This window comes from Pseudorca crassidens, chromosome 15, assembly GCF_039906515.1.
Source record: "Pseudorca crassidens isolate mPseCra1 chromosome 15, mPseCra1.hap1, whole genome shotgun sequence".
Lineage (NCBI taxonomy): Eukaryota > Metazoa > Chordata > Mammalia > Artiodactyla > Delphinidae > Pseudorca > Pseudorca crassidens.
The window spans coordinates 65,419,335-65,431,469 of NC_090310.1; the positions used below are offsets into that span (position 1 = coordinate 65,419,335).

The window sequence follows — 12,135 nt, forward strand, 5'->3', positions numbered from 1 at the left end:
TCTTATAGGCATTAGGGCTTTGAACCCCTATCTTCAAGGAAAAAAGAAAAATAGATTCCAACTATATGCCATCCTGGAAAAGGCAAAACAATGGAGACAATAAAAAGATCAATGGTTGCCAGGAGTTTGGGGGGAGAGGGGAGATGAATACACAGAGTACAGATGTTTTTATGAGTGGTGAAAATACTTTGTATGACATTATAATGATTTTATGTCACCATACTTTTGTCCAAACCCATAGAACGTGCAACACTATTCACTTCATTATAGTGAACCCTAAGATGAACTAGGAACTTTGGTGATTATGATGTGTCAGGGCAGTTCAGCCTTGGTTAAAAAAAAAAAGTCTTAAAAAGAATTAACACGCAGGGTAGACGTTTTTGGCAAAATTTTGTTTCACTTTTATATATGTATACATATTATATATGTGTGTGTGTTGGACTGTGATATGAAATGTACTTTTTAGATTAAAAAAATTGCCAGCTACTGTATTTATACTGGCAAATAAAAGCACAAATTAATCTCAAAAAAAGAGAAAGCAATCCCATTTATAACATCATCAAAAAGAATAAAGTACTTACAAATAAATTTAACAAAAGGGATACAAGACTTGTACAATGAAACTACAAAACATCATTGAAAGAAATTAAAGAAGTAAAGAAAACCTAAATAAATGGAAAGTCATCCATGTTCAAAGACTGGAAGACTTAATATTTCTAATATGGCAATACCCTCAATATTGATTCATTGTAGTTCCTATCAAAATCCCAGATGGCTTCACTGCAGAAATTGACACTACATCTAATAACTACTCACTACACATTCTTTGCAAGTACACAGAACGTTTACAAAATGACCAGTTGCTAGGCCATGGAGCAAAATTCAACATATTTAAATGAACTGAAATACAAACTATGTTCCCTGACTGCAGTGCAGTCAGCCTAAAATCTGTAACAGAAGGATAATTATAAAACTCCAATGTTTGGAAATTAAGAAATACCTCTTCTAAAAAATGCATAGGTCAAAGAAGAAATCAAAGTAGAAATTTGAAAATATTCTGAAATAAATGACACTGAAAACACTACAGATCAAAATTCGTGGGGTCCAACTAAAGCTATGACTAGTGGCCAGGATAAACTTGATACCAAAACCCGGTGAAAGGAAAATTATAGGCTACTTTCACTCATGAACACAGAAGGATAAAAATCCTAATAAAAAAATTAGTGAATCAAATTTAGAAATCTAAAAAGGATGAAATTTTGAATCAGAAATTCAGATTTGGTTTAATATTTGAAAATTGTACTCAATGTAATTTACATTAATAACACAAGGAAAACAATTATATGAACATCTCAATGCAGAAAAAGCATTCTGATAGAATTCAACATCATAAACTCAAACTCAGAAAAGAAGTGAACTAATAACAGTATCTACAGAACATCTTCAGCAAACATCATACTTAATGGTTAAATGTTTAAGGCTCTCCCTCTTAGATCAGGAACATGCCAATTCAATTCACTGTACTGGAGCATCCCAAACAGCACATTTAGGCAAGGAAAAAAAAAAAAGATGTAAGATTGGAAAGGATAAAAGCTTCATTTGCAGATATGATATTCGCAGATGACTGTATACATATACAATCCAAAATAACCTAAAGGTAAAGTATTAAAATATAGAGCAATATAAATGCTGAAGCAATAGAAAAATCAATCTTGTTTTTATCTTACAGCTATCGTGAGAAGACGCAATTTAAAAAACACTATTTACGATACCATCAAATCATGTCAAATGCCAAGGAATAAATCTAACAAAAGTTATGCAAGACCACTATATAGAAAACTACATACATAAGACATTATCAAGAGAGATTAAGGGAGACCAGATCAGAGAAAAAGAGGAGTAAGGGCAGGAGAGAGAGAATGAATGTGTTGTACTGAATAGATTGAAGGCAATCCCAATCAAAATTTTTTTGTAAAAATGTACAAGCTCATTCTAAAATGTATACGGAAATGGCAAAGGGGCTAGAAGAGCCAAAGAAATCTTGAAGATAAGTAGGAGAAGCTACTCTTCTGATTCAATATTCTATAACCAAAATCAACACACATAAAGTTACAGAAAATAGGACAATGTGATTTCAGTGTAAGGGTAAATGGACAGACCAGAGAAACAGAACAGACATGAAACAGATGTGAAAACAAACACTACAGAGCACTGGACGGACAAAAAAGACTTTTCAATAAATAACAGGTCAACTTGGTATCTCTATTGAAAAGCTCACACCACATCCAAAAATAAATTCCAAGTCGAGTGTATGTTTAAACGGAAAAGGCAAAACAATAGTTTCTAGAAGATAAATAGAAGGGTAGGCAAAGATTTATTAAACAGAATACAAAAAGCACTAACCATAAAGGAAAATAGTTATACAATGAGTCGTATTAAAATAAAGCACTTCTGTTCATCAAAATATCTTTTTAGAGACTAAAAAGGCAAGCCACCAAATAAGAGAAGCTATCTGCAAAACATCACCACAAAGGGCTCTTATCTAGCTAATAAAAAGAACTTCAAATCAATTAAAAAAAAAAAAGAACGAAAAACCCCACCAGAAAAATGTGCAAAAGATTTGAACAGGTAATCCACAAGAGAGAATGTCCAAATGGCCAGTAAACTTCTGAAAAGGTGCTTAACTTCATGAGTCATGAGGGAAACACAAACTAAAACCATAATGAGATTCTACTGCTCACACACTAGAATGACTAAAATTAAAAAGACTGGCAGCACCATAGGTTAGCGAGAACATGGAACAACAGCAACTCATATACACTGCTGGTGGGATTGTAAATTAATACAACCACTTGGGAAACTGTTCAGCAACAGCTGCTGATGCTGAACCTATGTATATCCTATAACCCAGCAATTCTACTTCTAAGTATATACCCAAAAGAAATTGTGCATATACACATCAAGAGACATGTACAAGAATGTTCACATAAGCATTATTCACGATAGCTAAAAACTGGAAAGATCCCAAATACTCATCAAAAGTACAATGAATTAACTGTGGTTTAATACCACAGAATACTATACAGAAATGAAAATGAATGAACTACAGCTTCACCCATCATCATGGATGAATTTCACAATGTTGACTGAAAGAAGGCAGACTCAGTACACAGTTTGATTCTATTTACATAAAGCATGAAAACTAGTACAACTAAATGCAATGTTGGAAGTTGCATTGGGCTGTTCTTTATTTTTTGTGCATTTTTTTTGTATATTTCAACACAAAAAGTTTTGTAAACACCTAAAACAAAATAATCTGTATGTACTGATTATGGAAGGATCTCTAAAATATATTTTAAGGGAAAAAAGCTGGATGCACAACAGTGTGTATAGTATCACTTGTGTAAGAACAAACATATAGAGACATATTTGCTTTCCGAAGCTTAGATAGAGAGATACACAAGAAATCAAAACCATAGCTGCCTCTGGGAGTAGAACTGGAGCGTGCTAGTAGAGGTGGTAATAGGCTGTTTGCAAGGGAGACTTATTTTTCTCTGTAACCCTTTTGTACATGTGCATATGTTATCTACTCAAAAGAAGCACCTCTGGCAGGGAGGGACTGACATGAAAGGGGCATTAAATGTATTGGTAACTCCTCAAATTTGGTCGTGGGTACATGTTTATTGTTGTAACACACTGGCATTACTTATTACAGCTTTTCATAGGTCAAGTATTTAACAATAAACTTAAAAAAAAAAAAACCCAAGTATCTGCACAATGACAAACTGTGTATGCTCAATAAAAGTTAGTTACCCTCCCCACTCTATTCCCAAATATCTAAACTTATCTCCCACCTATGTCCCACAGGAGCACTTCACTTTCTCTTCCATCTTCTAATGGCTGGTTATGAGGACTTTCTCAGTGGTGTTCTTAGTGTCAGAAATACCTCTGCTACTGTTAAAATTCTACTCATTCTTCAGAAACAACTCAAGTCTCACCTATTCCATGAAGCTCTCCAAAGCAATCACAGCCCGAACTTCACAGGAGAGAAAATGTCTTTCAAAAATAGGAAGGTCCTGGGCTTCCCTGGTGGCACAGTGGTTGAGAGTCCACCTGCTGATGCAGGGGACACGAGTTCATGCCCCGGTCCAGGAAGATCCCACATGCCGCAGAGTGGCTGGGCCCGTGAGCCATGGCCGTTGAGCCTGCGCGTCCAGAGCCTGTGCTCCGCAACGGGAGAGGCCACAACAGTGAGAGGCCCGCGTACCACAAAAAAAAAAAAAAAAAAAAGGAAGATCCTAAGAGAACACTTAGTGCAATCATTTTGCAGAGGGGGTTAGTTAATGTCTGGTGATAGACATGACTTTATTATAGTTGTTATATATTTTAATGTATATCTACACAAAGTGTTCCCACAATGAATAAAAAGAAAGACTTTCATCAATGCATATCATAGTTAAATTTCAGAATACCAGAAAGAGAGATGATCCTAAAAATGCTTAGGGAGTGAGGAGTGGGAAAATAGGTCATGCACAAAGGACAGGGAATCAGAACAGAACCTCTCAACAGCTACACCAAATACTTAAAGACAATGGAATAATATAATGCCATTAAAAATTTAAGGGAAAATAACTTCCAACTTAGAATTCTATACCCAGCTAAACTAAATACTCAAGTATAAGAATAAAAGACATTTTCAGACACGCAAGCTTTAAAGTTACCTCCCATGTAGGCTTTCTTAGGATGTTACTAGAGAATGTACTCCAAGAAAAAGGAAAACAGGATTCAGAAAACAGAGGTCCAAAACATGAGAAAAATAAATTAAATGCCCTGAATTTGGTGAAGGGAAATCCCAAGAATTCAGCTATACAGCTGTTCTAGCAAATAACTAGTGCAAATTGCAGAACAGAGGGTTCCAAGAAAGATTTCTTAAAAAAAAAAAAAGTAGGAGTTTTAGAGTTTGGGAGTAAATTGTAAGTAAACAAAAAGAAAAGCAAATTTTATAAGGATGATTATACTAGTGAAAGAAGCCAGACTCAAAATGCTACATATGGAATGATTCCATTTCTATGATAGTAAAATGGCATTAACAGAATAGAAAACAGATAAGAAGTTGCCAAAGGAGGGCGGTGAGGAAGGGGTGACTACTACAAGGGTATTTCTAAATCCTAACTGTAGTGGTGGCCACACAACAGTGTGTGCTTGTCAAGACTTGTAGAACTATACACTGAAAGGGTGAATTCTACTTGTGTCTTGAATTCTATTTGTGTCTCAATTTAAAAAGTAGGGGGAGAAAGGGCAGCTTTTAACTCTAAGAAAAACAAATTATACAGAACAAATACAATTGTTGTATACTATATGGCTCTGCTATAAACAATTATACCTCATCACTATCATCATAATGTAAATACTTAACACCAACAGTCAAAACTGATATAAATACACAAGGAGAATGATGGAGACCAAATGTGTGGCACAGGGTGCTGTGAATTAAATCCTAATCTCTACAAGAGGAAGAAAATAGATAACCTCTAAAACTGTAAAGTCAAGAAATAGCCTTATAAGCATGTTATTTAGAACACTGGCTTTCCTGTTTCCTGGACTCTTCCTCTATAAAAGAAAACAGCTACAGTGCGGGCAGTGGTTGCCTGGGGAGGGTGGAACTTGGGGGTGAAAAGTGGGGGCACTGCTGTTATTTGTTACAAGGTTCATGATACCCAGAGATCCTCCAAATTGTATTCAAAATATTCAACTTCACATGGAATTTCTTTTACTACTACTAGTTTTTGTCTCACAAGGCATTTACTCTCATTTAAAAATAAACATCTAAAAAAAAAATAAAAATAAACATCTGGGGCTTCCCTGGTGGCGCAGTGGTTAAGAATCTGCCTGCTGGGGCTTCCTTGGTGGCGCAGTGGTTAAGAATCTGCCTGCCAATGCAGGAGACATGGGTTCGAGCCCTGGTCCAGGAAGATCCCACATGCCGTGGAGCAACTAAGCCCATGAGCCACAACTACTGAAGCCTGCACTCTAGAGCCTGCGAGCCACAACTACTGAGCCTGTGTGCCACAACTACTGAAGCCCATGTGCCTAGAGCCCGTGCTCCTCAACAAGAGAAGTCACCGCAATGAGAAGTCTGTGCACCTCAACGAAAGAAGAGCTCCCGCTCGCCACAACTAGAGAAAGCCCATGTGCAGCAACGACCCAACACAGCCAAAAATAAAAATTAATTAATTAAAAATTTTTAAAAAAGTATCTGCCCGCCAATGCAGGGGACATGGGTTCGAGCCCTGGTCCAGGAAGATCCCACATGCTGCGGAGCAACTAAGCCCGTGCACCACAACTACTGAACCTGCGCTCTAGAGCCCGCGTGCCACAACTACTGAAGCCCGCGTGCCTAGAGCCTGCGCTCTGCAACAAGAGAAGCCACCGCAGTGAGAAGCCCGCGCACCGCAGGTAGAGTAGCCCCCACTCGCCACAACTACAGAAAGCCCACATGCGGCAACGAAGACCCAATGCAGCCAAAAATAAATAAATTTATAAATAAATAAGATAAAAATAATCATCTGGATTTTGTTTTCCTTGTGAACAGCTGAGTAGCGTGATGAAAAGAGCCACCATCCAGGCATCTTCAAAGTTGAATTTTTGGCAGATGTTGTATGGGTTTCTTCTCTCGGAATACTTGTGGTTTAACAGTTTACAGGAGTGATAATCTCTTACATCATGCTGCCTAAGCTGTCAACCTGTTTAGTGAATGTGACACTTCCAGACATTTACAGTTTTCATTGACTTATTTTTGTCTTTACTGCTTTTCTTTTTAAATAATTAAAGGCTGAATTCCATAAACATAAAACGTGTATCTTACTTGTTTAGTCCTAAGATATCTAATGCCTCAAAATGCATTAAGTGCAAGTAAATACCCTTCTTAAAGAATAATTAATGAAAATTAAATACCTTTAATTAATGAAGATTAAATACACATATTATTCTGATAACAAACATTAACCAATGAATGCTTGTGTCTACTTTAATGGGATTTGTTTTAATATAAGAATGAATTTTATGGTTTGCGAATACAAAAACTGTTTAAATATTATTCATATTTCTAATTAATGAGAATTTATCCTATCTACAGGGTTTTCAATATCAAATTATCCTTGACAGGCAAAGAGACTGTATTCGACTTGAACCGCTAGGTTTCAAATGTTAATGCTCAGAACAAGGTTAAAACAATTGTGCCAACTGAAATTAAAAAAAAAAAAAAAGAGGAGTCAATCTAAAAAAATATATATGAAGTAACACTCAAGTAGAATTTAGATATGCCAAAAATCACGAAGGACGCAATGACCGGAAATTTGGGAAACAAAACAGGATGCTAGGGGCTTCCCTGGTGGCGCAGTGGTTGGAGTCCGCCTGTCGATGCAGGGGACGCAGGTTCGTGCCCTGGTCCGGGAAGATCCCACATGCCGCAAACAAAACAAAACAAAACAAAACAAAAACAGGATGCCAAAACCTAGCCTCTCACCAGATTGCCAAACTGAAGTAGTATCTCTAGGTGCGGTAGGTCATGACCTGTGTGAGTTGCTTTGCCTAGTCTATCCCTTTCCCTCGATTCCTACTGATTGTGCAGAGTCTTGTGCACCCCTGGAAAGGAATCTGGATTTGATTCCAACTGCAATGGGATGCCATTGGAGGGTTTTAAGCAAGGGATTATAAGATCTGATTTGCTTTAGGGATCAAATGTGCTGATAAATGTGAACAGGCTCTGTAAATGCTAAAGCATCATACCAGCATATTTTATTACCTTGATAGAGGTCAAACTGAAAGGGAGAGATGAAAATAAGGAACATTAAAATCCAAGTAGGGGGCTTCCCTGGTGGCGCTGTGGTGGGGAGTCCGCCTGCCGATGCAGGGGACACGGGTTCGTGCCCCGGTCCGGGAGGATCCCACATGCCACGGAGCGGCTGGGCCCGTGAGCCATGGCAGCTGAGCCTGTGCATCTGGAGCCTGTGCCCCTCAACGGGAGAGGCCACAACAGTGAGAGGCCCGCGTACCGCAAAAAAAAAAAAAAAAAGAAAAAAAAAAAAATCCAAGTAGGACAAGGCCCATTCTAAATCATGTGGCCTGGGGTCTTCTCCCAGGCTTCTCTCAAGTTCTGTTTGGGACTTGAGGAAGATCAGGTTTGGTGGAAGAGGAATTAGGAATTGTATTTGCCATATTAAGTTCGAGGTGACTATTAGACGCCTAGGTGGAGACCCTGAGAAAGTATCTGGATATATCCAACTGGAGCTAAAGAGAGAAACCAGGATGGAAATAACAGATTTAGGATCTATCAGAATATAGTTTTGCTAAAAACGATAGTTGCTAATCTTTATAGCATGCTTACTATATTTTACACACCATTTTAAGTGCTTTATGTGTATAAACGCTCTTGGTCCTTACCACAGCTTTAGCAGGTTAGGTCCCATGATTATCTCTATTTTAAAAATGAAGAGGGCTTCCCTGGTGGCGCAGTGGTTGGGAGTCCGCCTGCCGATGCAGGGGACACGGGTTCGTGCCCCGGTTCGGGAGGATCCCACATGCCACGGAGCGGCTGGGCCCGTGAGCCATGGCCGCTGAGCCTGCGCGTCCGGAGCCTGTGCTCCGCAACAGGAGAGGCCACAACAGTGAGAGGCCCGCGTACCACAAAAAGAAAAAAAAAAAAAGAAGAAGAAACTGAGGCACAAAGAGATTAAGCTACTTGTCCAAAGACACACAGCAAGTATGTACCAGAGCTGGAACTCAAACCTAGGTAATCTGACTCCAGAACTCCTTAAAGCCATGGGACTGTTTGGGATATACAAAGAGACAGGACTGAGGAAGACGAGGACAGAGCCCTCACATACAGTATTTCAAGTCAAACAATTTCCTGAGTCCTGAAGATCAAGTGACTGGCGCTGTTTCAGGCTCTGCAGACACGAAGAAAAATAAGGCACAGTCTCTCAGGAAGCCCACTCTGATGGCTATGAGCTGATGGCAACTATTTACTGAACATTTACTATGTGCCACACACTGGCCAAGCTTTTTAGATACGTTATTTCACTCCTCCTAACAGCCCTATGAGGTAGATGTTACTGCAGCCATTTTAGAAATAATGAAACTGAGGTTCAGAGAGATTAAATAATATAACCTAGTTATAAGTGACAGAACTAGGATTCAATCCAGGTCCATCTTACTTTAAAATCTGGTCTTTTCCAAGGAAATCCTGTTACATGCTATAACATGGATGAACCTTGAGAATATTATGCTAAGTGAAATAAGCCAGGCACAAAAAGACAATGTATGATTCCACTTATATGACGTATCTAAAGTAATCAAGTTCATGGAAACAGAAAGTAGTAGAATGGTGGTTACCAGGGGCTGGGGGAGGGGAAAAAAGTAGTTGTTTAATGGGTTGTTTCAGATTTGCGAGATGAAAAAATTCTGGAGATCTGTTTCACAATGTGAATACTTGACACTACTGACTGCACACTTAAAAATGATTAAGAAGGTAAATTTTATGTGTTTACAACATAAAGAAAAAAAATTTTCATCTGGTCTTTCCAAGTATACCACATGCCATAATGGATATGCTTACTGTGCTATGGAAATACTTGTGAGGATATAATTTATTCTGCAACGTGGGAGTGTAGCAAGGAAGAGATCAAAGAAAGTGACTAAGAAAGGACACATCTGAAAGATGAAGTTCCCCACTTTATCTTCACTATAGTTTTGGGAAGGTACATCCATCTCAACCTCTGAAATAGCTCCCATTCCTGTCTGTATACAACTACTGATTACCACAATAACCAGACTAGATCAGGCTCAAGAACATTCCAGCACCTTCTATCTGGTGAGCTTCTTCAGTCTCCTCCCATTTCAAGTCATCCAGCACTGGAAACAAATTAAGTGTACTAAATTTCCCCATTCATTAAGTTAACTTCCGTGGCTCCCTATTGCCCTCAGAACATAGAGGATTATCAAGACGAGTGCTTAGGAGCAAATTACCTAATTTTTCTGAGCCTCAGTTTCTTCATCTGTGTTGAGATGAGTCCCGACACTTGGTTCAAAAGATTGAGAATTAAATAAAGACACTGTATACCTTGCACAATGCTTGATCCAAAATATGTGCTCAGTAAAGGTGAGTTAGTTCCCTTTCTGCCCATTCCTACATACCCAGCTCAGTAAGGGTCTTTGGGTTAAAGGATAGAGCAAGTATTTCCAGAATCTTAAGGCAGACAGAGAAGAATGCAAAGGGAAAAAAGTTGCTCATCTATGGTTAACTGATGTTCAGGAAAATACTGTTCACCCAGAACTGCTTCTTCATCTGTAACCCTCTACAAACACAGACCACCTGGTCTTTATCTTATATTCTGTCCTTTTAACCATATGAGTAATATTGAAGTGGTTCAAAATTAAGTTCATATATAAAGTTATACTGTGAAAAGTCTCACTCTCACGCTCTCCCTCATCTACCCAATTCCCACTCCACTCCCACCAGTCACTTTATTACTATTCCTGTATTTACTTAAAAAGTTTCTTTACGCAAAAGCTATCCTTAAATTAAGCCAATGCTTTACAGGTCTGTTTGCAACGTAAGTTCTGGGAACATGGGGGCGGGGGGAGTAGAGGAGCGAGCAGCCTAGGTTTATTCATCCCTCTTTACCCTAAAGCAGTGTCCTTCATTCATTCAAAAAAAAAAAATGCTAATCATATATTGGACACTATTTAAGCCAAATACCAAGTATAGCATTAATATTAACTGATTACTCTTCAGCTTTTTACTGTGCACCAGAAATGCATTTAACGCTTTTACACAAATCAGGAAACTGAGGCACAGAAACGTAACTTGCCCAAGCAAGAGAGAGCAGGGTTCTGAATCCAGGCCTGACTCCAGAGCCCTAGCTCTTTATCATGACGCTCTACTCTGGCAAACCAGATACAGTCCCTGCACCCGCTGGAGCTCAGCCTAACGTGGGACACACGCGAGAAAAAAGACAGACAACAAAGAAATATGTAATTACAGACTAAGAAAGTAATGTGGACGGAACGAATTCAGGGCTGTAACTGAATAACAATGGGGACCCACTTTTGAAGAGGAAGGGTTGTGTCGAGGAAAGGCCTCTCTGAGAGAATGACATTTATGATGGCTTGGGAACCGTTTGGGGTTTGCAGTGATGACCCACCGCCCAAGTCACGGGGAAGAAACTCGCGGCCCGTAGAGGCTACAGCAAACTCGCCCAGGGTCCCCCAGACGTGCAGACGTGGCGCAAGGAAGGGAGGATCTAGGAGCTGGGCCTAAGACTCGTACACGCCATCAATGCCCGATGCAGCCCAGCCCTGCTCGGCCCCTAAGCCGGAGCCTCTAGCCTGCCGCTGCCCACTGCCCCGCCGCGGCTGACAGCGTCGCGACAGCCCACAGGGAGGCCCCGCGGCCAGCCAAGAGGGGTCGGGCCCGTACAGTGGCGGCCTGAAAAGGCCTCTTGCCCGGCCCCCCCGCCAGCTCCCGCCCGGTCCACCCCGCCCCGCCCCTCCGGGCCGGCTTCGTACCTGCACGGCCCGGACCAGGCCCCGGCCGGTCAGCTGGCCCTGCCGCAGCTGCAGCAGAATGTTACCAGGCCGCGGCCGGCCGCCCCATCCGCCCCAAGCCGCCACAGTTGCCGCCGCCCGTCGCCCTCGGCCGACCCCAGACCCAGCAGCCGCCGGCGCCGCCGCCATGTCTCCTCGTCCGACAAACAGGAAGCAAGCGGCCCCGGGGCCGCGGAGATTCCTACGGGGCGGCGGAGGGGTCGCCGCAGCGCCCCCAGTAGGCCGACGGCGGAGGCGCAAGCCGCGTGGCAAGGGGCCGTGCGCGCCGCGGGGACTGCTGGGAAATGTAGTCTTGCTCTCAGGAGGGCAGGTGCGAGAGAGCGATGTGGCGTTTCTTACGCCACTCGTCCTCCTGGCCCCTCAGTCCAGCATTTCAGTGAGGTCCCCCGAGGTCGAAGACAGGTCCCCGCGTGTGCATTCTCCCATTTCTTGCCTATTTGGGGAGGTTACAGCTAACTGGCTAGGAAAAGATCTTGGATGCCAGACCAGGAATCAGGCCGTCTGGTCTGATTTCCCGCCTGCTTCTTT

At 41.0% G+C, this 12,135-nt stretch overlaps 1 protein-coding gene across 2 annotated transcripts in view; it reads right to left on the minus strand.

Annotated features, from left to right (window-relative positions):
* TRPC4AP (transient receptor potential cation channel subfamily C member 4 associated protein) overlaps nucleotides 1–11,788 on the minus strand; it is a 78,541-nt gene extending 66,753 nt beyond the window's left edge. Inside the window, exon 1 of one of the 2 annotated variants that reach the window (XM_067707925.1) lies at nucleotides 11,569–11,788. In XM_067707925.1, the coding sequence (XP_067564026.1) occupies nucleotides 11,569–11,736 (168 nt within the window). In that variant the 5' untranslated portion in view covers nucleotides 11,737–11,788. The remainder of the gene's footprint in view (nucleotides 1–11,568) is intronic. The other variant, XM_067707924.1, reaches the window with a different exon arrangement.
* Between the last annotated feature and the right edge of the window lie 347 nt (nucleotides 11,789–12,135).